Source organism: Nilaparvata lugens, chromosome 6 (assembly GCF_014356525.2).
Source record: "Nilaparvata lugens isolate BPH chromosome 6, ASM1435652v1, whole genome shotgun sequence".
In the NCBI taxonomy this organism is placed as follows: domain Eukaryota; kingdom Metazoa; phylum Arthropoda; class Insecta; order Hemiptera; family Delphacidae; genus Nilaparvata; species Nilaparvata lugens.
Window position 1 is genome coordinate 43,697,552 of NC_052509.1, and position 26,849 is coordinate 43,724,400.

General features: G+C 33.4%; 2 protein-coding genes and 1 long non-coding RNA gene across 3 annotated transcripts in view; 1 reads left to right on the top strand and 2 right to left on the bottom strand.

Moving 5' to 3' along the window:
* The first annotated feature begins 9,157 nt into the window (after nucleotides 1–9,157).
* On the top strand, nucleotides 9,158–16,979 carry LOC120351936 (methyltransferase-like protein 25). Its single transcript, XM_039430855.1, has 5 exons — nucleotides 9,158–10,310; nucleotides 12,725–13,267; nucleotides 14,573–14,728; nucleotides 15,572–15,718; nucleotides 16,785–16,979. The coding sequence occupies exons 1-5, from the start codon at nucleotides 9,720–9,722 to the stop codon at nucleotides 16,866–16,868; spliced, it is 1,521 nt and encodes a 506-aa protein (XP_039286789.1). The 5' UTR covers nucleotides 9,158–9,719; the 3' UTR covers nucleotides 16,869–16,979.
* LOC120351937 lies at nucleotides 13,465–14,033 on the bottom strand. Its single transcript, XR_005571639.1, has 2 exons — nucleotides 13,862–14,033; nucleotides 13,465–13,672 (listed from the first exon to the last, which is right to left on the bottom strand). It is a non-coding gene; the product is annotated as an uncharacterized LOC120351937 (long non-coding RNA).
* Nucleotides 16,980–17,862: 883 nt separating the features above from the next.
* Nucleotides 17,863–26,849, bottom strand: part of LOC111054725 (proton-coupled amino acid transporter-like protein CG1139) — a 33,473-nt gene continuing 24,486 nt past the window's right edge. Inside the window, 5 exon segments of the mRNA XM_039431460.1 lie at nucleotides 17,863–21,667; nucleotides 21,670–21,711; nucleotides 22,364–22,533; nucleotides 24,444–24,622; nucleotides 26,459–26,731. Coding sequence (XP_039287394.1) covers nucleotides 21,468–21,667; nucleotides 21,670–21,711; nucleotides 22,364–22,533; nucleotides 24,444–24,622; nucleotides 26,459–26,731 — 864 coding nt within the window. The 3' untranslated portion in view covers nucleotides 17,863–21,467.

A 26,849-nucleotide genomic window follows, 5' to 3' on the forward strand; every position in this document is an offset into this window, starting at 1 on the left:
TTTTATCAAGAAGGCAGTTGCCCAGCAACCCAAGGAGGGATCCTATCACAGTATACATACAGTACGGAAACTTGGCTATACCCTGACGCCAAAATCCGCCATCTTGTTAGGAAGCGCCGCATTGTAATAGTATTGATGGTAGGTTCGGATCACTTCAATGATCCGGATCAATTGATCTCATTCACTGCCACGAGCCAATCAGAAGACCAGGATTGGAACTTCCCAAAGTGACGTGTTTAGTATTGGCGTCATGTAAAAAGCATTGGTTAGATAGGCGATTGATTACAAGTTTCCATTCTGTATATTCTGTTATCCTATAATGAGGTCGGGGAACCACCATAGCACAGTATACATACAGTACGAAAACTTGGCTAGTAGCCTGACGCTAAAATCCGCCATCAATGATTCAATGATTTATTTCAGCCAAAAAAATACATCAAGTACATTAGGCTAGGTCAATTTACAGATAAGTCATATTATTACAATAAAAAATATATATCAACTTGAATTATTATCACAGAATGCACTAAACTTATTCTTTAGGAATATAATATACATGCAAAATAAGTTTTAATCCTAGAGATGAAATTAATTCAGCTGATAGCAATATCATAATAATATTCAAAATAAAAGTAGGTACCTAAAATAAATTATGTCATCTCATGATGATAACAGAATTATTAATCATTATTGTAAAGCTGTGTTTACACAAAATTCATTAACAAAATAATGTTTATTTCTTCGTACTTATAGATTCTATTAGATTATAGTATTATACTATTAGATTCTATTAGTATGATATGCTGCTACTTACACTAAAATTATATTATACATTATACATAAAATGTACTATATGCCTACCTACATAATATACCATATACAAATGATGATAAATATACTATATTTATTATATGCTGATGCTTAACACCAAATTTATATCCATAAATTACATCATACATACAATGTGTGATAGGCCCACCTACATATACCATATACAAATGATACGGTGTACGGTATTTATTATATGCTGGTACCTACTTACACTAAAATTATATACATCAATTACATCATACATAAAATGTGTCATAGGCCTACCTACTTGTACTGTTTACAAATGATAAAATACATAAAGATATATAAATATATAGAATCTAAGATATCAAGATAATGGAATATTATATGCATGTACATCAGGAATAATATCAGACAATCAATTTCATTTGTTGTAATAAGAAAGAGCAACATGATAGGTACTATAAGTGTCAGACGTTTACAGAAAGTGAAACATTATTCTGTGAATTATGATTTTGATTCCTTATAATTAATATTACATGCTGTTGTTCAAGCTAGATCTTACAGACAAGAACTGTTCTTAACACTATTTATAAATTACTCTATACTAATTACTCTACTTGGTTATGTTACTTCTTTACACTTGAATGATATTGCTTGAAGTCAGCTTCAAATGTCATATTTTTGTAAACGAGATAATGGAATCATTCAATGGTACCTACTCAGAAATACATCAGCAATTTTTGAACAGTATAATCTATTCATTTTTTGCCGTATTGTTGCAGCACTCCCGTGTGCTTTCAGATTGATTAGCCTAGATTAGCCGAAATTTTCAATAAACATAGAAACTATCACAGTACGGTATAACTTACTAGGAATATAACCAAATTTGTTGTTTTATTTTTGGTCAAATAAACTGATCAATATAGAAAGAAGTATTGGAAATGTATGTAAAACAAAAAGATTTCTTCAATCAATGTTATTTCATTTCCTTTAACATGCCCATTCTTGCATCCAAATGCAACACAATACATCACCATTTTTCGGTCGTATTTTTATTAAATTCTACGCATTTCACGACAATACATCACAATATTTAAGAGAAAAGGTTGTGATCTAATACTAATAGCCCTAATACTCATTCAAATCCGTTTTTAACTTTAAAAATGAAAAATCGTACTCAGAGCTGCAACAGCCTGCTTGAATGTATGAGTACGAGAGAGAAGAGAATCCCACACGGTATGCCTGTCTCACTCACTCCGCCTTACACACTTTTGGTTGTAGCTAAGCATTGGACAGCCCGTTCCAGTTAGTTTAGAGTTCACTGTTGATTACAAGTTTCCATTCTGTATATTCTGTGAACAAACCACTCTCTGTCTCAGAAGGCACCGTATCGCGCATGCGTTAGCAACGGGTTTTTCCCGTTCCATTCAGTCAAATCTTTGAATGTAACGTTCTTTGTGATGATGGTTACCGAGCACTGTAACTGGAGCCAATCGTCATTCTATGTGATGAAGATATTATTATCCAATGATGATTTATCATTAACTTCAATATAATAATCAATATATTATCATTTTATTTAATAAAAGGAAGAGTACTTTTGAAAAATATAACTAATAAAATATAACAGTTGTTATTTAACTGATGTTAAAAACACTATAACTAAGTCAGCATATTGTCATTTCAAAACAAAAACCGAACCATCAACCTCCACTTTTACATTTTAAACATCAATAAACATAACAATTTGAAAAACCTCTAATCCCTTCCAGCATATTGCAATTTCAAAGCAAAAACCTAACCTATCTTTCCACCTTTGAAATATCAAAAAGCATAATTTAGGGCAGCCCTTCAATGCAAGCCTTAAACAAGACTACATAAATTATAGAAATGTATTGAACTCTTTAATAAGAAAATCAAAGAATGATTACTACAACAATAAATTTATTGAATATAGAAACAATTCCAAGAAAAAATGGGAGTGCATTTCTGAATTGTTGAGAAAGGAGAAAGAATATCACGAACCTAAAATTGATCCTGGAATTTTGAATAAATATTTTGTAAATGTGGGAATTGAGCATGCTAAGAAATTGCTGGATTCTGTAAAGCATATTGAAATACCTCAATCATTAAATGCACCCCCAACAGATAGCATGTTCCTAAACCCAACTAGTATTAATGAAATTTTAGAAGTAATTGGTCAATTGAAGAATAACGCTTCTCCAGGTGTAGATAATATCAGTACACATTGTGTTAAATTAATGAGTAAATATATTGTTTGTCCACTGGAACATATCATAAATAGATGTTTTTCAGAGGGTTATTTTCCAAGGGCGTTCAAGTCTGCAAAAATAATTGCATTACACAAGTCAGGGGATAAATCGCAACCAGAAAATTATCGTCCCATTAGTATTTTAAATAGCTTCTCTGAAATCATCGAGAAGATTATTAAAAAAAGAGTTTTAAACTTCCTAAATAGTAATAATTTTTTTGAAAAAAATCAATTTGGTTTTCAACATGGGAAGTCTACAACTGATGCGATCATCCTCCTGACTAAATTGATAGATGAAAATTTCAATTCTAAACAAAAAACATTGGCTGTCTTTTTAGATTTGGCAAAGGCATTCGATACAATCCCTCACAGCATTTTATTGGAAAAATTAGAGAAATGTGGGATTAGGGGTATATGTACCTGTACCAATTGACCTATACCAAATTGTACCCAAATTGTATATCTTCTAGCTAGCTATCTTCAAGATAGAAGACAAACATTAAAATTGTGTGGAATATCAGTTCATTTATCTAGTTTTGGTTTACCACAGGGTACAGTACTGTCCCCAGTATTATTTTTGATTTATTTGAACGATGCTCTAAAATTGCCTATACCAAATTGTACCCAGATTTCTTTTGCTGATGATACAGCATTAGTATTTTCGGGTGAATCATGGCCACAGGTGTATCAAAGTGCTAATGATGGCCTAAAAATTATGAAAAATTGGATGGATGACCATATTTTAACAGTCAACTTAAAAAAGACAAAATATATTACTTTTTCTCCAACATTAGCGGTTCAACCTGATGATTCATTAGAATTAAAAATGCATACTGATTCACTCTGTTCAAATATCAGGATAAATTGTTTATGCCAACAAGTTGAGAAAGTCATGTCTATAAAATACTTGGGAATAATGGTGGATAGACATTTGAAATGGGATTCTCATATTAATTATTTGTGTTCTAAACTTAAATTTCTTATATACAACTTTTACAAAATTAATCAATTAAAAGACCTTGACATAAAGAGATCAATTTATTTCGCTTATGCCCACTCATTGTTTCAATATGCAATTGAGGCATGGGGTGGTGCATTTGATACTCATTTTAATAAAGTCTTCACATTGCAAAAGCATCTTATAAGGGCAGCACTGGGTAAAGCAAGGCGATACCCGAGTAGGAAAATTTTTGAAGAACTAAGGGTACCCACACTTAAACAGTTATATGTGATAAAGATTGTTTCGCATTTAAATAAAAATATAAGTAATTTAGAAATAAGGCATACACCATAACAAACACGACTAGCAGTATCAAACATCTTTAATACGAATTTTATTAAGTTAGTGGTGTAGACACCAATTCTCTTATTTTTGTAATATATTTTCGAACAAGGTTCCAATTATTTTCATAAATACAAAAATTACTAAAAAACTTCTTAAAGAAATAAATATATGGGTTGAACAGAATATTTATTATAGACTACCTAAATTCTAATAGTTTCATAATTTCGTTACCAGCTCCATTTTGGTTATGTGTTGAATGAGGTTTCTTTTTTTTGTCATTGTACTACCTATTGGATTTTTGTTACTTTTAATTTCTTTATTTATATAATTTAATTTCCTGTATGAACTCACAGCCAGCGCACAAGTTTACTTTGATGGCTGTGCCAAGTATGTGTAAAAATGTATTTCATCTCATTATTTGTATTGTACATTGGCAAATAAATACTTTTTTTTTGAATAACTATGTTATTACTGTGACTGTTGCTGGCCGTTACTCTGTTTCTGAGACAAAGAGATGCTGCTGTGGTGGCAGGCCCAATTTTATTTTACTTGTTGATGCTATGGTTTGTCGATGCTATGTCGTGTCGGTGCTATGGTTTGTCGATGCTATGTCGTGTCGGTGCTGTGGTTTGTCGATGCTATGGTCACAGAATAAGTACAGAATGGAAACTTGTGATAAATCGCCTATCTAACCAATGCTTTTTACATGACCCCAATACTAAACACGTCCGTGACCTTGGGAAGTTCCAATCCTGGTCTTCTGATTGGCTCGTAGTAGTGAACGAGATCAATTGATCCGGATCATCAAAGTGATCCGAACCTACCATCAATACTATTACAATGGGGCGCCACAGTATACATACAGTATGGAAACTTGGCTAGTACCCTGCAAAGACCTTAAAGATGTATCTCTTCAAGGTCTCTGGTACCCTGACGCCATCTTGTTAGGAAGCGCCGCATTGTAATAGTATTGATGGTAGGTTCGGATCACTTTAATGATCCGGATCAATTGATCTCATTCACTGCCACGAGCCAATCAGAAAACCAGGATTGGAACTCCCCAAGGTCACGTGACGTGTTTGATATTGACGTCATGTAAAAAGCATTGGTTAGATGGGCGATTGATTACAAGTTTCCATTCTGTACTTATTCTGTGGTGGCGCTTCCTAACAAGATGGAAACTTGGATCATTGGAGCTATGTGGCAGAGGTGAGCATTGAACAGATATTGAGGAAAATGTAAATAATTTTGGTAAGAGGATCCCTCACAGAGTGTTCAGTGACGGTGCAGTCAGGCTTTTTTATGAATATTTGGTGGCATGTGGTGGTGTCTGGCATGATTTGGTCTCCACTATGCAGGCAAACATCGGCTACAATTATTTCTTTCAGAAGTTTCAGGAAGGCTTTGAAAGTTTCTTTCCAATAAGAATGAGGCTAAGGGGTTTTGACAGGTTTGTAACAAAGAGGGGGAACTCCACTCCACAGGTGAAGGATTGGTTCACTGATGAGCTAGCCCAAATGAGAGACATGGTTTCGATGGTTGGTGATTTAGCTGGGAGTAGGCCTTATCTATTAGAGTTAGCTACTAGACTTAAGAAGGAATACCGATTTAGATTGCGGGAGGCTAAGAAAAGTGCCAATGCAAGGTTCATTATTGAGGCTCAAAACCCATGTAAAGCTGCCTGGGAGCTTATAAATTCACAAAAGCCCAAATCTAAAGGAAATGATCCAAGATTTGCAACTGCTGATGAGTTCAATAAGTTTTATGTCACATCTGTGGAGGGTATTGTTGACAATATACAATGTTCAAGTGATGCATTCACCACTCTTCAAAAAATCCCAGCCATTGAAATTAATTTTGAATGGAGTCATGTTACAGGTGATGATATTATCAATATTGTGAATGGGTTTAGCACCTCAAAGGCAAAAGATATATATGGTATGAGTGTTGCTTTTCTGAAACAGATCATTGTTCCTCTGTACCCAATACTTGCTTGTCTAATTAATAAGTGTATAGATCAGAGTGTCTTCCCGGATGAGCTCAAGGTTTCACGAACGGTCCCTGTCCACAAAAAAGGTGCTGTAGACAATGTATGAAATTATAGATTCATTTCCGTTATTCCAGTATTTGCCAAAATTTATGAAACAGTATTATGTGCCCAGCTTTATGAGTATTTCTAGAACAATAATCTGCTGGTTCCTGCTCAGTTTGGTTTTAGGAAGGGAAAGTCCACTGTGTTGGCCGTTCATACTCTTATACAATCAATCCAAGATGCTTTTGAAGGTAAAAAATCATCCTCACTTCTGATGTGTGACTTGACACGTGCCTTTGACTGTGTTTCACATGATCTATTGTTGAAAAAGCTAGAGAGGTATGGTCTGGGAGTCAGTGCTATTAATTTGATGAAATCTTATCTCGGTAATAGGTCCCAGGTTGTGGACTGGAATGGAGAATTGTCAGGCTCTGCTCCTTTACACTGCGGAGTCCCACAAGGGTCAGTTCTGAGGCCTTTGCTCTTTCTTATTTCAATAAATGACCTTTATTACTCAGTGAATGGTGGCGTTCTTCTGTTTGCTGATGATACGTCTCTTTTTGCTGAGCATGATAGTATCGAGTCTGCCAAGTTGGTTGTTAGAGAGCTGTATGATAGTGCTTCCCAGTGGTTTAGTGCAAATAGACTTGCCCTGAATAATGATAAGACTCAGGAGCTAGTTTTTAGTCTCAATCCCCAGAATTCCACTACAGATACTGTGAAACTGTTAGGGCTCTCCCTGGACAGTAAGTTGATGTGGGAGACTCATATAGATCAACTATGCATCAGGCTCAGTAGGGTTGTGTTCTTGTTGAGGAGGCTTGTGGATTGTGTGCCTGACACTTTTGTGCGTCAGGCATACTTTGCCTTTTTTCAGAGCCATATAGCCTATGGAACAATCCTATGGGGACATGCGACCAGTGTGGATAGGGTCCTGTTGCTGCAGAAGCGAGCGGTTAGGGTTGTGGTGAGGGCTGGAAGGATTGATCATTGTAAGCCACTGTTCATCTGGTTGAAAGTGATGACAGTCTTCAATCTCTATATATATATATATGAGTGCTTGACGTTTGTGAAGAAAAATCTAGATTCATTCACTTTAGCTAATGAGATTCATGGTCATGTAACAAGGAGAAACCATAATATATTCCAGTTAAGAGTCAGATTGGAGCGAACAAGTAGAAGCTTTCCCTCATCTGGTATTAGGTTTTTTAATATGCTACCTAACGAAATAAGAAGCCTGCCCCTTGTGACTTTCAATAGAAGGTTGAAGTCATGGTTGATCTCCAATCCCTTCTATTCTATTAATGAATTCAGGGAGGCCAACCTAAATTAGATGATTGCCAGCTCATCTGTATAGAAATTACTTTTTTTATTATATTTGAAAGTTAACCACATTACATTTTTAGGCTGTATTAATTTCATCTCTAAGGATTAAAACTTATTTTGCATGTATATTATATTCCTAAAGAATAAGTTTAGTGCATTCTGTGATAATAATTTAAGTTGATAATATATTTTTTATTGTAATAATATGACTTATCTGTAAATTGACCTAGCCTAATGTACTTGATGTATTTTTTTGGCTGAAATAAATCATTGAATCATTGATGGCGGATTTTAGCGTCAGGGTACTAGCCAAGTTTCCGTACTGTATGTATACTGTGCTATGGTGGTTCCCCGACCTCATTATAGGATCACAGAAAGCAGCTTCTCTTTGTCTCAGAAACAGAGTAACGGCCAGCAACAGTCACAGTTATAACATAGTTATTTAAAAGTATTCTTTGAGTATCTATAGTGAGGTCCACGTTATAATGGTAGTGTACGATTTGCAATGGTGTTGCTATCCTTGTCCATCGTTCAACAAATGTGAAAGAGTTAGGGGTTCGTTTTTATTTAGGTTATATTTAATAATGTTTTATTAGGATAGGTTAGGTTTTTGCTTTAAAATTGCAATATGCTAGAAGGGGCTAGGGGCTAGGGTCTAGGTAGAGTTATGTTTTTTGATGTTTCAAAGGTAAAAGGATAGGTTAGGGGGTTAGGATTTTGCTTCGAACCACATGTTCGAAATGAACCATGTTCATGAAATGAACCACATATTTGTGAACATGTTCATGGAATGAACCATATGTTTATGTTTTGTTCTAAAGATGACGAATAAATCTGAAGTATTAAATGTGAAAGGGTTAGAGGTTAGGTTTTATCTAGGTTATATTTAATAATGTGTTATTAGGATAGGTTAGGTTTTTGCTTTGAAATTGCAATATGCTAGAAGGGGCTAGGGTCTAGGTAGAGTTATGTTTTTTGATGTTTCAAATGTGAAAGGATAGGTTAGGGGGTTAGGATTTTGCTTTGAAATCCAAATTATTAAATGTGAAAGGGTTAGAGGTTAGGTTTTATCTAGGTTATATTTAATAATGTTCCATAAGGTTAGGTTAGGTTTTTGCTTTAAAATTGCAATATGCTAGAAAGGGCTAGGGTCCAGGATAATAAACAATATGAATTAGCCCAATAAAACATTATTAAATATAACCTAAATAAAAACGAAGCCCCAACTCTTTCACATTTGTTGAACGATGGACAAGGATAGCAACACCATTGCAAATCGTACACTACCATTATAACGTGGACCTCACTATAGATACTCAAAGAATACTTTTAAATAACTATGTTATAACTGTGACTGTTCCTTGCCGTTATTCTTTTTCTGAGACAAAGAGAAGCTCCTGCTATGGTTTGTCGATGCTATGGCACAGTATACTGTTTCTGTGGGGTGGCTATGGTAGGTAACCTGTTTTCACAGCCCAGAGCCCACAGGTTATGTTTTCTTGTTTTGTTAAATTGATTTCAAGTAATCTTGTAATATACTGTGCAATGTTCATTATATATAAATATTTTTAAAATGGAATGTGATTTAAATGAAGATATCGATATAAATGATGTTTTTGATGATATTGCATTATCAGAAGAAAAAATTGTTCAAAACAGTTTCCAAGAAGGTTTGAGTAAAGGCGTTTTGGAAGGTGAAATCGAAGGTTTCCATTTGGGATATCATAGAGGATCAGAAATAGGAAGTGAAATAGGTTTCTATAGTGGTTTTGTAGATATATTGATTTCCATTTCCACTTTGAAAGAAGATTTCCCTCAGAAGGGAATAGTTATTCTAACCAAGTTGAAAAACCTACTTCTTGAATTTCCTAGAAGTAATGTAGAAGACTGTGACATGGTTCAACTACTAGAAAACATTAGATCACTTTATAAGAAGTTGTGTGTCATGCTGAAAATTGACTGTAGACTACCGATGAAAGACGAACTGTCATTCTGATTTACTAACGGTTATGGCTATTCATGATAGAATGAACTTCAAGAAATCCTTGCCTCAAGTCAGGCATAGATTGATTGAGATGACAGATTATATAAAACCATTCTTACCTATTCTGGAATGTCATATGGTTAACTTTTATACAAACAATCTCTGGAGCAAAAATGTGCCCGAGAAAATAAAAGTAGAGGTAGAGAAATGCAATTTGATAGTGAATGAATTTTTTGAAGAATCACCATCAATCAAAAATAGCAAGGAATTGCAAACATTTATAGAATCTGCTAAAAAATATTTTCCTTCAACTTTGGATGTATGTCTCCATGAAAAAGAGTTTTACAATCTTTTCAAAGATTGGAATTGCTCTCGAGCTAACACACTTCTTGATAACTCCTTCATGTCGTTCAAGAAGTCGCATGAAGTTGAAGTAATGAGTAACGTAATCAAGTATTTATCAGAAGGCTTTGGTTGCTCACATATTCTTGATCTTGGAGGAGGTAAAGGCTACTTGGGCTCAGTTCTAGCTCTGGAACATAAATTAAAAGTTCTTAGTATTGATTCGTCGAGTTCAAATACTCATGCAGCTGGAAAGAGAGCTCAAAAGATGGAGGTGAGTCATATTCAAACTGTTGTTCTTTTTCTTTCTTAATTCTCAATTGATCTTGAATTGTAGGGTGAGGGAGGAGCAAGGAGTCTATAGTATAAATTGTCTTTGTAGAGTATTATTACAATTTTGAAAAGGTAGAAATTTTTGGGCGATAAGGTATGATAGAATATGTTGTGCTACGTGGTTTGTATGGATCAATATTATTAACATCAAGAATTCTAGTAGTTATATATTTCAATGTTCTCAATTGTATTCGTTCAACTCTAGATAAAATATAATTGGCTGCACTTCCCCATGATTCAATGCTATATCTAATTATTGGCTCCATCAAAGACGTATAGGCCTAAATCAGATACAAGCAGTCAGGAGTGATATTTTTATGTAAATAAAATACTTTTGCGTTAAGCGCTTGAAGTTTTTGTGAAATTTATTCTATGTGAGGACACCATCTCAGGCTGCTATCAATTATAATGCCAAGGTATAAGCAAAAATTATACAAACTACTCCACTGTGGACTGTTGTAACATTAAATTGATTGAACAGTGGTATCCATCATTTGTAATAAATGATTGGTGACCTGTTTGGTAAGAGTAATAAAAGGGGGCGATCCACCAGTTCCCAGACGGGAACACTGTAAATTGTTGTTGCGTAGCATTTGATGGTAGAGCAAAAGCAGTTGGTTTTTTTTTAATATTATCAACTAGATGTTTTTTGGAATTTGAAAGAAAAACATTTTTTTTCAGGAGTCAGATTTTTTTATTTAAAAGAGAATTTCTGTTTGATTTAAATGTGAATTTTAACATATTTTGGTTTCATAAAATTAGTTATGCTACAACTATTCTAATACAGAACAATTAAGGAGGGTTATGAAATTTTGAGCATTTAATCAATTAAAAAAAAATTAAAATAAACTTGTTGCCAATGATTTTTCAAAACGTTAGACAGAATTGTGTTGGACAGATTATTGTGTTTTTTATTTAAACAAGTTATTTGACAGTTCAAAAAACATTATTCATTTATAATTAATTTGGAATTTCTAAAATCAAAACAATATAGAAAAAATAAATTGAATGTGGAACGATACCGTTATACAGTTGATGTCCATCCTAAGTTGCCATGGGGATGTCCAGCCACGGGGCAGCTCGGTCTGTCTCAGGAGGTAGGCGATCAAAAAGTGTGTGAAATTATTCAGAAGAAAAGTGGAAAGCTTTTTCCACTAGCTGGCTGGAGGGGAGACTAGAATGCTAACCCCACTTCTACCTCTCCTCAGCGTTTTTAGTCTGTCAGCCAAAACTGTCTAATCAGCTTTTAGTTTTTAAAGTTGGAAAAAATTAATTTCTTCTTAAAGAAGGATCTGACTGAATCTGGGGTATGTCAAACCTTTTGGTTCATGACACTGTGGTAATCTTGGTTTCAATTGTGATTGCTTCGAATGACTGAATCTGGTGATTGGAGGATGCTGGACTGGAAGGAGGCGATACAGTTCGGCTGCTCCCGTCACCCGAGTTTCCTTTTCAACCGGCTTCATGTCTGATTCGAACCGAGGGTGCACTCGAGTCGTGGACTATCTCTTATTATTATATTATTGACTGAACTTTCTTCCTGGGAAAGCGTGATTAATGTGTCGACGGGCTCTTTTTCGGACAATATACTCATATAGAACGGACCTCAATATTTCTAATCTGTTTTGTTCTGTTATCAATTTCCTTTTAATCTTTCTCTTTCTCATTTTAAATAGCCTTATGTGTTTACAGTACATCGTAATTCTATTTAAGAATTTTTGCTTTCTTTCCTTTTCAACATATAAGCTATTAAAATAGCCTAAATCAATAATAATTTGAAATCAATTGAAATTGAAATTCTTTATTCTCCAAAAAAGATTAACAATACATTTGTATGTAAAAAATAAAAATACATTCCATTGGAGGCTCCTCTTATGGGCACATGCAATAAGTGTGATTTATAAGATAGCCTGCAATATCTTAAAACATAATTTTCCCATACTTACAAGACGTCTTGTAGTGTTCTCTTCCTGCTTCCTGGGAAATGGGTACTTTCACTCTCAGTCCAACTAATAAAGGAACACTAAGCTTATTTTCCTGGACTTTTACTATGGAAAATCGTTTGAGAATCTTTCTGGTAAGATTCAATGGCGTTGTTTATCAAAGTCGTGCAAAGCGTCTCTGACTGATTAAGCAATGTCTAAAATAATCGAAATAGATTGCCGTCTCCATTACCATCTCACGCAATGTAATAATAAAAAGTTTGAACATGTTCATTTATCAACATGTATCGTTTATTTATAAATGTATCATTTATCAACATTTGTCGTGCAAAGCGTCTCTAACTGATTGAGCAATGTCTAAAATAATCGAAATAGATTGCCGTTTTACAGAATTATGTCCTCTTGTTCGCAGAAATATTGGCAAGGGATAAGAAAACGGATTGAAACTGGTATCACCAGAAAAGGAAAGCATTGGAAGGCAAACCCTTCACAAAATGAAGTTACCGACTCTCCCAACTCTTCATTGCTCTCTACAGATAAGGCTAATAAAGAGGAAAAACGTATAAATTTTATTGATCTGTACAAAAATGTAACTATGTTTGTGAATCCTGATACTGATGTTGTAGGCGTTTTGAGGGAAAAGTTTAAAGAAGAAAATGATGACCTATCAATTGCATTGGTTGGTTTGCATACATGTGGAAACCTAGGGCCAAGCTCAATTGAACTATTCCTGAAAATGAAAAGTGTTAAACTACTTCTAAATGTTGGATGCTGCTATCATTTGCTGACTGACAAATTTGAGGGAGAGCAGGAAACCCAAGTAGCAACGAATCTTTGCTCTTATAGCGCTGGTTTTCCAATGAGTCAATTGCTTCTTTCAAGGGGATTTCGCTTGACTTACAATACTAGAGTTGTGGCAGCACAGTCTGTTGATAGGATCATGCAGGATAAAGTGGTAAATTACACACACATTTTTTCGCTTTTATCTCCTACTACTCTGAATATTTTCAATCTATCATTAGTCAGTCAATTTACTCACACATTAGTCAATCAAGGATTAGGTGGCTAACATCATTTGAATGCTTCAATTTCAAAGTGATCTAAGCCAAATGTTAAATTTTTGGAACATCAATAGAAACACTCCAATTTTGAAAAAAACAGTTTTTTATTTACTGCATTATTATTTTAAGATAATTCATGAATGTAAAAAGTGTCCATGTGTTTTAAAACGATATAACTAAAACAATCATAAAGTAGAAGATAAAAAAGGGACAGGTTAGCAGAAAGATCCAAGTCCGAGGCCAGTTTCTTCCAAATGGGTCTAAGCCCGGGGCCAATTACCTTCAAATGGGTCTAAGTCCTGTAAGCAAGATGAGACGCCTTCAACAACTATGTAAGCTAATGCCTTCACCAATTAGGTAATGGTGAGAAAAGAACTACCATATGTAGCCTAATATGTTTTGATGGTTGTAATGATACAATCAAAGGGTGAACAATCTACTATATAATTTAATCATTTTTTAATTATTATATAATTTAAAAAACTAACCTCATTCTTGGGTTACTTTTATTTTTCCACCTTTTCTCCTTTCAAAATTTTAATTTTCTTCTGTTGAAAATGCTACATCACCCATTATATTGATATTTATATATTTATATTAAATTTAATAGAAAGAGAAACCTATTGTAGCCTACAGTAGTTCTCTGGTAAACGAACTCACAAACAGATGACAGCCTGCCAGCTGGTTGTATGGAGTTAGATCACTTTGAAAACCACTGCCACTGGACATAGACACAGCGCATTCTATGAAAACTAACAGAAAATGATTTGGAACAAAGATCGTGTAGAAGGGCATTGGCATTGGTACTTAGATAACTTTGAAACAAAAAAAAACTTTTTTGGCACTTGGATCGCTTTGAAATGAAAGCATTCATATTTATAATACATCGCATCTCCATATAATTGGTTTTAAATTCATCAGTAAAAAAATACTAATGTTGTTTCTTGTCCGCATTATGTTTTTATTTTTATTAGCGAATGTACATAATTAGGCATCAGAGAAATTCATTGAATATTGAATAAAGTTCAATATTTATTTATTCTTCAATATTGCAAACTAACGTATTAATTTTTTAAAACAATCATAATCTTACTACAGTAACAATTAAAACATTTCAGCAATCATTTCCTTACCTTCGATAAAGAACCTATTAAGTTGGGAGAGTAGATTGAACTTATTAAGTGTTTATATGTTTTCAGATTCCATCTGCAAACCTTTTTTATCGAGCTCTAGTGGAAGTATTATTGGTAGAGAAATTCAAGATAGAGGAGATTTTCAAGATAGGCTCTATCAAGTGTGACTCTTTTCCTGAATATGCAAGAAAAGCGTTGAAGAAGTTCGAATTACAAGATAAAGTAAGACAGTTTTTAAAATTATCTATTGTTACCCATCAATCATTATTTTATTCAAAAATTGATAACGACTCTTTTACTAATGCATGTCTGATCGCTGTATAAGGTTGAGGTGTAGATAGAGATAGAAGTTAGATGAAATTATATTCCATCAATATCTGTAGTCTTGCAGGGATTGATGATGAATAAATTGGAAAGCTTAGGAATGTGTACCTCTTTTTGGAATAGATTTATTCTCGAATATTTTACTGTATCTCACCTGAGTTTAACAAATGGATTTGAAAATATATTAACAGCAACTTGATAGCTTCTAATTTTATAAACTATCACTTTAGAAATGGTTTGTACTTGGACCTTCAAGTCGTACTAAATTTCCCAATCTTTTACCGCCATCAAATTAAAATTGCTATTATATAACCTCTTCTTAAGCAATAACATAATTTCACTGATAAAAAATTATTTTCACCGTTACTTTTATTGTGTTGATAAACAGATCGATAATTTCTCGTGATTCAATGTTCTTCATGCTGTAATCCAACTGGAAGTAAATTAATGATTCGTTTCAAAGTAATTGAAAAATTGCTCAAAAATGTGTATTTATTTGCGATTATTAAAGATACCACGTTAACCATGACATATTATTGAAAACATAATAAAAACTTTGATGAGTTATGAAATCCAATTCTAGTTTCAGTTGAAATTATATATACTTTGATGTCTTCAGTATCACATTAAAAAATCAACAATATTCTCATTAATTATTTAATAATAGGCCTAGTTATATTGATTATTATTTTCTTTCGTTTGATGAGGTTTCCTGAATTGCATTTTCCAAATTGATTTCAGGTCACGGATCATGAGCTGGATGAACTATTCAATAAATATGAACAACATTGGAGCAAACTACAAATTTACTTTATGATGAGAGTGACACTTGCTCCTATTGTCGAGGCAATTTGTCTTCTCGATAGGCTACAATACCTACATGAGCAAGTGAGTAACTCATCACTTCTCATCTAAACATAGTTGATAATTTCACTTTCAACGTTTCATTTATAATGCTAATGGTACTGTATGCCCCGAATTGGGGTCTCTTCTATTCATAACATTCATTCCAAGGTTGTCATCCTGATTTGAAGAACTGTTTGTATATAAATAACTTAACGAAGCATTTTTCTACTTTAACAGTCTTTCACAACTCACTTGTTAAGTCCAGACGCGGTTCAAGGCACTGGCCCCTATCTTCAACGTGCAGGTAGTAGACTACCTTAATACATTATTAACACAGGGTAATACTCTAAGTACTTAGGTACTCTCTGTACGCTGAAGATAGGTCCAAGTGCCTTGAAACGCACTTGAAAAGTAAGTTATAAAAATAATGTTTTAAGAGTGAAGAAGTTATTCTTCTTCTCAGCCTGTTCCCACTCAGGTGGGGTGGCGTTTCTGGTCAGTGGCTTCCAGGAGTCTCGGTCGTGGGCTGCGTTTGGTGTTAGTTCCTTCTCTGCAACATCTTGAGCGATACAATTTTCCCATTTCTCCCTAGTGCCTTCGACATCCAAGTGGTCGATCTTTTTTCCCACATAATCGGCCTTCCTTCCCTCCAAATGTCCGTACCACTGCAGTCTTTTTTCTTGTATTTTCTTTGATATTTTTGTAACCTTCATTCTGTTTCTTATTATTTTATTTCGGATTCTATCCCTTCTAGTTACGCCGCAACTCCACCTCAGCATCTTAAACAAGTATAAAATTGGAAGTCACTCATTACTCTTTGTAAGGATATAAGATTTTACACCCAACAAGATCGAAACAATATTCCAACAAGAATCTTATTATATTCTTACACTTGAATGCAGAAACTGCATTATCCGTTATATGGCTATACCCTATGTGCAGAATATTATGCATATAATAATTATGTGCTTCCTGCTCTAGTGGAATACATAAAAATCCCACACATTTAAACCTTTCATGAAACTAGTTAAATGTATTGCCATCATCCAATTTCTTTGAAGTTTCATAAAAATGTTTTTTTTTTAAGTTTTACTTTTATAATTTTCAGGGAATTGAGGAGGCTTATCTAGTACAGCTGTTTGACCCAGTGAAATCTCCTCGCTGTTACGGAATACTTGCTGTCAGGGATTAAACAAGATCATGTTAAGTGAGACAAATTTTTAACATACTCATTTTGAATATTATTCTCAATTTTTTGAAAAATATACTTGATGTTTTCGCAAATTAAAACGTTTCAAGTACTCTTAGGATCATTCAATCCTCCTATAAACTCGAGGCATATTTCTTACTGCTAGATATATCCTTCTATGAGATGGAGAGTGTCCAATTTTTGTTTTCAGTTATTGAACAATGTTCAATATCAAGCATCGAAGGTATTCGTTAAGAATCATTGAAATTCCCTCACCTAAAATCATCAATATTTGAATCCAATCTTGGGACGCTTTATAACGCCACCCGCTGCTTTGTTTTGAAACCCATGGTTTAGTGTCATTTTGAAGTTTTTCAACTGAGGATGGATGTGATGTAATTTTTTCATTTTGATGTCCACATAAGCTTAATGATTGTACGAGGATGATGTAAAGGATTAATGGGCCTTAGTTAGGTGGGCTCCGAAAACTAACTGGGAAGTGATTCTGAAAACTGTCTGTTATCAGATCCGTCCTGAAGTAAAAATACATCCAATTGGATAACTTGCGCTCCGAAGAGCTGAGTCTATTTTATCTGTTAGATCTGTTAAGCTCATGGCTCATTATGCGTGGACAACCTCTATGAAAGTTATAAAAGCTAATGTACTTTGGATTTTTTATAGTAGCGACATGATTTTTAAAGTGTTATCCTCATGACTGATTCGAATCATTATAATAATATGGGTTTAAAAGCACTTCATAACAGGTATACAATACTGTCAGAGACAAATAAATATATTAAACAGTATATTTACTCAATGATACTGCTTTCCGTATTCGTGATCCTGGAAATCTTTAGAACTCTTCTCCATTCTAATTGGACATTTTAAATTAAAGCATATTATTAAAAAAGGATTATAACTAATTGAACATTCAACATTATACAGCGAAGGCTATAATATATATGATGAGGGTTGAGTAAATATGATATATAGAACATTTTTATTTTCATAGTACTGTATTTATTAAAAATACAACATATTACATAAGTACAATATGATACATATTCTAAATATTTACAGATTCACAGCAGCTTGCAGCCATGACTAAATCAATAACATTTATTATCAGCAATCAGAGAGTAAATAATTCAACATTTCGTAATAGCCCTAAAAAGCTTTCTAAAAATTCCAATACATTTCAAATTCAAAGTTAAAAATAGCTTTTAGGCCTGATAATATATATTAGTACAATATTTTGTTTTTTGTGACATCAATGCACGTAATTTTGCAGAATTCGATTCAACAATGTTCAGTTCTCATAATTTACCATCACTACATCTACTATACATCTATTTTACATAAATCATGTAAATTAATTAGGTTTTCAAATACATATCATATAGGGTCATTTCATAATTTTTAAAGAAGGATCTCAGATTATGATAATTTTATTACTTATTTCCTATCATCAATCATTCCAATAAATCAAAAGTCAATATTGAACATGCACTTCCATGTTGAGTTGTTTAAAATTCTATGTAATATAATATGTTTGCTCCTATTGATAAATCTTGCCCAATATTTCCTCGCTCTTGTAAGCGATTTGTGGATAGTATAAATACTATTGCTACTACGGTATTCAAATATCAATAACCTACTGAATAAAATTTCAAATCTGTTACAACCCTTAAAATTGACAATAATTCAGCAATAGTAATTCAATCTATATAACGATTTCCAAATTTCCAGTAAAAATATTATTTGCCTACTTACTAAAAATGGGAAATGCTTTTCATGTGTTTGTGTAGTTAGCCTTAGAACAGGTATTTTAAAGACCAGTCTTTCAGAGAGTTATGAAAAATAAGATTTACCTGGAAATTTACTGTATAATTAATTAATGCATACTTAGAAACAATAAGTATTGCATCAATTTGATTCATTGGAATCAATATTGCAACTCTTACTGTTGTCGAGTATTAATAATCAAGTTAGTATTATTATTTGTCGAATATTTATATCATAAAACTTTGAAAATGCCCAAGCACATTGAAATTGCTGGATCCATGAAAAAAATATCCATATTATTTACATGGGGGTCATTATCATTGATAGAAAAATAAACTTTCCATTTTGATTTTCAACGAGTGATTCCAATCAATACCTAACAACAATTCCATGAATATCTCCTTACATTAAATGCAGTCCACCAACTTAAAAAAATACATTTTCCATTCATAACTTTCCATTTCTCATCGATATGATTCAGACCATTTTCAATTTCCTTGCAATCCCTCATCATTTTCATAATACGTGGAATTTATGTAAAACGTTTTTTAATAGTTAATTCTCTCCACCTCCTTTCGCCACCTTCATGTCTGTGTTTTGAGTAAATGCTTATGAGGCTGAATCAGTGAAATTTGTACTGAGAAAGTAGGCGAAAAAGACTGATTATAAATATTAAATTATTGAGATACGGCTCTGATGCCGAAGGATTTTGATTCCATCGATTCGAAGCATTTTGCTAATGAGTATGCTCTGAACTTTGGTAGGGCTTAGAAGAAGGATACGGTAACTTTTTAGAATCTGAAATGTCTATCATAGCCTTGAAATTGTATAGATTAAAATAAACCTAATCCATAGAAATTGCTCCGTTTTCAAAGATTGTCAGTATTTGAAACTTGTGTGCTACATAATGACATTATTGGTTGTTCTAAAATGCTTCTTGTTCTGACTATGTCGTTCTAATAAAGAATGAATAGTGAAATATCGTAATCTCTACGTTCATTGTATTTAAATTCAAACAGTAACCTAATATTTTGCACATTTTCATCAATAATTTTATGCATTATCTCTAATAGTAGAGTATATTGCTGTAGTAGACTAATCAGCAGTCATATAACTAATATTTTAGATCTTGATTGAAGGCTACATCTAAAAAAGACTCGTAAAAATTTCTGATGGAGTGATGTCCTATTCAGATTATTACAATAAACAAACATTGTTTTCTCCTAAAGAATCGAATGATCATTCTATAATAATTATCAACATTCTCAAGTTTCTATTATAGCTCAATATTCTGTATAATTCAATTCAAACTGATTTTCCTTCATTCAATTGATCAAAAGTTGTGGGAACTATTCAAATAATCCTAATATTATTAAGTTAATTCGTAATACTAGTTCTAGTATCTTTCTTGATGATTATAATTATTATCAAAGCGTCCCTGCCGTTTACACAGTATGAATAATTCTCTATTGATTTACTTATAAAAATTCGGAACTAATCCTCTAGATATCGTTTCAGCTTGTAACAGATATAAGTAAAATTGTGCTCCTCAATAAATTATATAATGTTATGAAGGCATCTTATAATAATTATTATTTATAATTGTTTTTCAACTGTTGAGTTTCAGTGTACTTAAGTTTATTTGCTACTCAAGCTGACCAATATTGCTTACGTACTAGTTTTGAACTATTTCCATAGAACAGCTTCGATTCTCCATTTACTCTATCAAGATCTAACGGAGAAAGGTCTCTAAGTCAGGGTAGCAGTACAAATTATCTAGGCCATATGAATCTGAATACTCTACCAATTATTCAAAATAGTATACCAATTTTCAATTTACACACAATTCACTTTGAGTTGAAAAATATCTATCTCTGACCTATATTCAATAATTCCCTGAAACGTCTGTTTCACAGGAATATATCTTCATTTTTTCATTTTCTATTTAGCTTGAGGGAGCTTTTCCAATAATTATGTTGAACTATGATTTGAAAGTTGACAGCTCATCTTTTGAGAATTTGAGACAATGTCTACTTGAATAGTTTCTGAACTGTAGTCACTAAATAATAAGAATTTTGCTTTGAAAAATCACTGCTGCTCTGTTATGAAGATCTCCACTCGAAAATGAACCACTGACAATGACTGGTTGAGTATCACTTGGCATTTTTGAGATCTAGAAGTAGGCGGCACACTCTCAACCTTCAAATTTGAATATAATGACAAGTTGAAGATTGATCTGATAGCTATCTAGAAGTGGACTTATTCTCAATACTTATCGTAAAGATTAGTTTGATAAGTGTCAGAAATTGTTTGAAAAATTAATATAGCATATTGATGAAAGGAACAAGGTTTTACATAAGAGCCTTTATTTATTAGAGATAGTTATTCTATCTTTATTTGAACATCTTAAGACCATTACTTAAGAATGCTGTAAGATTACATATCTACTGTTGTCCAATTGATGAGTCTCATTACACATATTAGGCCCACTCATTTGGAGTACTCTAGACAATATTTATTCTGGTTGATTCATAGATTTGACTATTAATAATTTTGGGCTCTATTGGCGAACTTATATGCGAAAAGGACAGTAGGCCTGTACCGAATTACTTGGTGCTACATCTCATTTGGTTACCCTAGCCTCCTTTGATATTCCTCTCCATTCCTCCCACAATGTCATAATGTTCCATAAAATGGATTACACATCATTTGAATGTTTATTAAATCATTCCAAGTTTGAGCAATAGCTGAGAGCCTAATGAACCGTTAGATCCCAATAACGTAAATAAAAAACGAAGTTCTACTTTTTCAGTAAGTCTATTTCGAGAAAGAAGTTATAATATCGCTGATACTGGTGTAGGTTCCAACCAGTAGACCAGCAATACCGAACAGAATCAACAGGAAGTTGCGGAAGAGAATGTAGTAGCCGGTGCCCAGGTTGTCAGGCCACATGACACAGATCTCAATGATTGCCGGGAAAGCGATTCCCAGTGCTGAAAGGCAGAATGCGCCAAAAGCGAGATGAACAGTTCGAGGCGAGGCACGGCAACTGCTAGTACAACTGTAAAACACACACACAATAAACATTACATTTATTTATTCTTCAATCTTATATTTATCTCCCCACAGAGTGATCTAAGCCTCATTGACCCAAAAAACGACTGAGTTTCTGTCGCAGTGGGAGGGATCAAAAATATTTCCTCCAAGGCTTGTTTTTTTCCACTCATTCAAATTCTAATACAAGTTACAATTTTGTAATGAGATCATTACTCATGAAGCATTTGTAATACCATGAAGTATTTGTATTCTCGTGAAGTATTTGTAAAATACCGTACTCATTTGTAGTCTATAAACATTGTGAGAAATGTTTCATTAGTGATCAACAGCTCACTTTCCCATAGTATCCACAATGAAACTATTTCACTCATATTTTGAGTAGGCCTTGAGCCTTCCTCGTCATAGCCTTCTTCACTTTCATTACCATAGACAAAACTAACCAAGATAGAATGTCTGTGCTATTATTCAAAAGGCTTTATTGAAGCTCATTAAGCGACATGTAGAGAGACGACTTTAAAATTTTTGGAACTTTCCACTTTGACTTCCGACTTTTTGAGGAACTTCATTCCAATTTTTTCGCCATCTCTCTTAATCAATACAGATAAAATTAAATTTGGATTAGATGTCCAAAAGCTCAGAAACAGTTCAATACTCACATGTGATTAGCACTGCAGCGGTACGAAGAACATACTCCCAAAATAAATGTTTTGTTGAGATATTCTTCTTCATGTAGGTGTTCCAAACAATATCAACCGGCACATAACACTGGAGAGCGTAAGTGATGAATATGGCTACAGCAAAAATCAACTTCACAACTTGAGCCAATCTGGAAAATGACAAAACCATTTTTTAATTATTGTATAAATTTAAAAAAACTAAGCAATCAATGATAAAAATGTTTTCTAATCTCAGTTGGAAAAATTTCAAAAGTATTCCACAATATTAATGGAAGGATAATACTAACTTATAATTGATTATTCTTATTTATTTATACAATTTGCACTGAGTCCAACAAGACCCATAGTGGTACAAACCAAAATAGCACTGTACATTAATAAACTATAGGGTAAGTATTAATGTAAAACTAAAAGTATGATAGATGAGCACAATAGAAATTAATGTAGATTACTCCAAAAACAAGATAGAAAGATAGACATAGAAAAATAAGAAGAAAAAGTCATGCAGTTCGTGAACCTGTGCAAAAAGCATTATCTACATTTCTTAATTAAGTAATTATAAAATATGAAATACGACTCCTCCTCGCTACCACCCATAAGTTAATACCCTGGAGCAAGAGCTAGGTAAAATATAATAAAACAACTTTTACTTGTTTTCTTGGTTCTTAGGCTAGTTTCACACTCATTCGGTTCGTTTCGTTTTCGGCAAATTCAGATAAGTGTGAAACGGTAATTCGGTACCGAATAGAAACCGCATAGAACCGAACGCCCACTTGACTCTAATACATTCCATCAGGTTTCAATTCGTTGCTAGCGAGAAGCTACTTTCACACACTTTCGGTTCGGTTCGGTTCGTTTCGTTTTCGGTAAATTCCGATAAGTGTGAACCGATGATTCGGTTTGAATTCGGTACCGAATAGCAACCGCATAGCACCGAACGCCCCCTCGACACGAATAGGTTTCATCATATCGAATTCGTTGCTAGGGAAACAGGAAAAAAACAAAGTCTTTTACACACGCTTGCCTTTTTTATTCTTATTTTAACCTGATATCGTAATAATCTGTTTCAAAACTTTCCAAGTCAAAATCATAATTATGGTCAATTCATTTCTGTTAGTTCACAGGAACATTTTTCTCTCAAATGAATAGTTTGCTAAAAAAATATGAAAGATATAAATTAAAACTCAGGGAGAATTTTTATTTTTTCATTTTTTTTATTCTTCCACGAATATTACATGATTTCATCAATGGAGAGAAGAGATTAAGTTTATATACCATGTGTCAAAACAAGGAACACATTTTAAATTAAAAAAATAATCTCTCTGAGCATCCAAAATTAACATAATCAAAAAGAAACTATTCAAATAATTCACAATTTTTAACTAACTTTAAAATTTGTTGTTGAAGAAATAACATCTTACAATTTAACACCAGCTGTTATATTTAAATATACCAGCATGAACTGTGAAAATCCAAACACACCTGTGTTTGAGAAGAAAATACCTAATTAGAACCGTACGAATTAAAACCTGACATGTATGAAAGCCTCATTCGTTTTCGGTAACCAACCGAACCGAATGCGTGTGTAGCTAGCCTTATTTTGTACTGAAAGTAAATTTTGTTGTCATGGCGAGTTTGTTGCTTAAGCCGCCATTTTGTGACACCGTTAAGTGGGAGGAGACTGCCTAGCTGGGCCAACGGCAGGCGTTCATGCCCTGGACCAATGGCACTACTCGCCTACTAGTATAAATTCTGCTGCTCTTGTATTTAGTTTTAGTTTATCAGAAATTGACAATGGTGTAACCGAAACCGGTCTTTCTAAGTATCAATAAATCTGTGGTTTTTGACAATTTCTTAGCATTTCCATTTAATAATTAAAAATTGAGTTAGCATTTTCTCAAATTTCTGTGGATTGAAAATGGATCTTTATTATTACTGTATCTATTTCATTAAAAAATGGTATTAAATTAAATGTTCAGTAGTATTTTGATCCATATCCGTATCTAATTATTGTTAAAAAAATCAATTTTACTGTGAATTTCGTTTGGTATTGACTTACATGTCAGTACTAGGCAAGTTCAGGGTGACACTTCCCAGAGCACCCTTTCCATACTTGACGTAGCCGAAGAAGCCAACCAACACATACAGGATAACAATAACAATCATGCCCTGGTTCAGAACTCCCGTATAGCCACCAAACGATTTTGGTGTTTTCATATTATTCTCCAGAGCCAATATCTGAAAATTATAAAAACAAAATAGTTGTTTGTTAGGTACTAAAAACAAAAAAATTAAAGAGTTTTTAATTTGACTGGTAGGCTTTTTCATGTGGAATTGGAAAAGAAAACTGGAGGAGTAAATTAATATCATGAAAAAGGCTTCTCTACAAGTATGATAAATTTATTGAATAGAAGATACTCAGGCACAGTAAAATCTGTATCTCTCACTTGTGGATGAGTGTAACCGTCCAACACATATTAACATTTTAAAAACCCACTAATTGGAATTATAATTTAAAAGATTGAACATAATAGGCCTATTCAATTACATTCTAATGGATTTGTGGAAAGTTTGATGAATTATTCATCTAACAACTATCCATACAAATGATCACATATTTTCTGATACCTTCAACTCATTCACTGACTGTATTGTTGATGAATTGGATATTGAAGTCGAATCTCAGTGTCCTTCATTCTTTTATTAAATTTCTTAATTTGTTTGTACTCAACACTTTTCATCTATACTGAGGTACACACGTTACAAGGGCTGTGAAGAAAGATAGGAGAAAAACTTTGCCGATTCTCTGCCTTGCCACTGCCTTCTACAGAGGATGACATACCGGTATAAAATAATGAATCATATTTTACTTGCCAAGAAAATATGTTCTTAATGTTAAATAATGAATTTTCATCATTGAAATTGAATAATTGGAAAATTACAGATTAATTGTTATAATTGTAAGATAGCAGAAAGCTCTATCCAGGAGGAAGATAGAAAAGAGAAAAATAAGAGGACAGAGAGAAGAGATGAAGAATAAAAGTAAAACATATATAAAAATAAACTAAAAATGAAGCACAATTACTTTTAAGTGGCGTTGAAAGATCAGCGGACCTCAAAAAGCTTACTGAATCCGTCAGAGAGAGAGAAAGAGAGAGAGAGAGAGAGAGAGAGAGTGTGTGTGTGTAGAGAGACAGATAAGATAACAATAAGGAGGAAATGGAAGTGAAAATGGTCAGAGTTGAATTCATATTCAACTATTTTCATATTCATAGTTGATTTTCTGATTTCATATTTGGATTCATCTTTTCAAAGTTTAAAATTTAAAAAAAAGGTTTAAAAATATTCATGTTTAGACCTAAACTTTTAAGTGTTCGAACACTTCTAAAAACCTTTCCCTTTGTGAGCAAAAAAATGATTATCTTATTAACCTAGTACGTTTTTACTATGATAATAGAAAGCTATATTAAAAACAGCCATAGCTCCCTTGTTTTCAGGTATTTTCGAAAATGGGACTTACGCTTTAAGAATTTGGGGTAGCTGAATTCAAATATGAAATCAAAATTCCTGTATTTCCATTATTGGACGATTTAGATTTTGATGGAGAGGATAGCCTTGAAAAGTAGGGCAGGCCGGGCTCGCGTTGCTTACTACTAGTGTGTAGTGATTTTGCTCCGAGTCGTTCAAGGACACGAGCCAAGACAGGCCAAATCTGTAGATGTGTAGGGCCCTTAACTGCCTTAACGAATGATAGATAAGGATAGCAAGACCAATGTTAATCAAATACCGTCATTATAACGTTGATCTCACCATAGTATAACTTTTATTTTATGAAGTCAATTGTGCTCAATCTATGTTCATGAAATTTATTTATTTGTATGGTAGTACCGTATACTATCATTGAACGTTTATCATTGAACTACAGCTGTATAAACTGGTCTTTTACTAATACTAACAATAGTCTAAATTGTAATTCAGCTCATTAGAAATTATTCCTTAATAACTCCTTCACTAGTTTCTATTGTGAATAGCTTGTCAGCTTATTGCTAACGGAATTTGAGTTTGTGGACTGACCACACCGACAGCCTCCAGTGCAAACAGAGTGGTTCCCATGTAGAGCACAAAGTTCCTGAGCACGCCGACGTAAGGCACTGAATTGACAGGTGGCAAGTCATCGAATATGTAGTACAACGTGATGCCGATTCCGATGAATGTGATGATATTCGCCAGTTGAGAGAAGGGAGCCAACAGCTTCAGATTCCTTATGTATGTAATGAGCATCAAGGGAACAAGGATAATCAACATGTGGAGTCTTACATCGAGAGGTGTTGCATATATGTCTGCTACCTGTAGCAATTGAAATAAACAAAATTACTTATAAACATTTTATTTAAACATTATATTACAAAAATTTTGATTGAGTTTGTTTCTACCTTGAAAAGCTCTTATTTCATTCAAAATATTC

What these genes read in the sequence shown, in the direction of transcription:
- LOC120351936 (XM_039430855.1), top strand. Translation starts at nt 9,720, where the DNA reads ATGGCTATTCATGATAGAATGAACTTCAAGAAATCCTTGCCTCAAGTC. An exon ending in GGATCATGCAGGATAAAGTG is followed by an intron (nt 13,268 to 14,572) that starts GTAAATTACACA and finishes ATATGTTTTCAG; the next exon opens with ATTCCATCTGCAAACCTTTT. An exon ending in TACAATACCTACATGAGCAA is followed by an intron (nt 15,719 to 16,784) that starts GTGAGTAACTCA and finishes TATAATTTTCAG; the next exon opens with GGAATTGAGGAGGCTTATCT.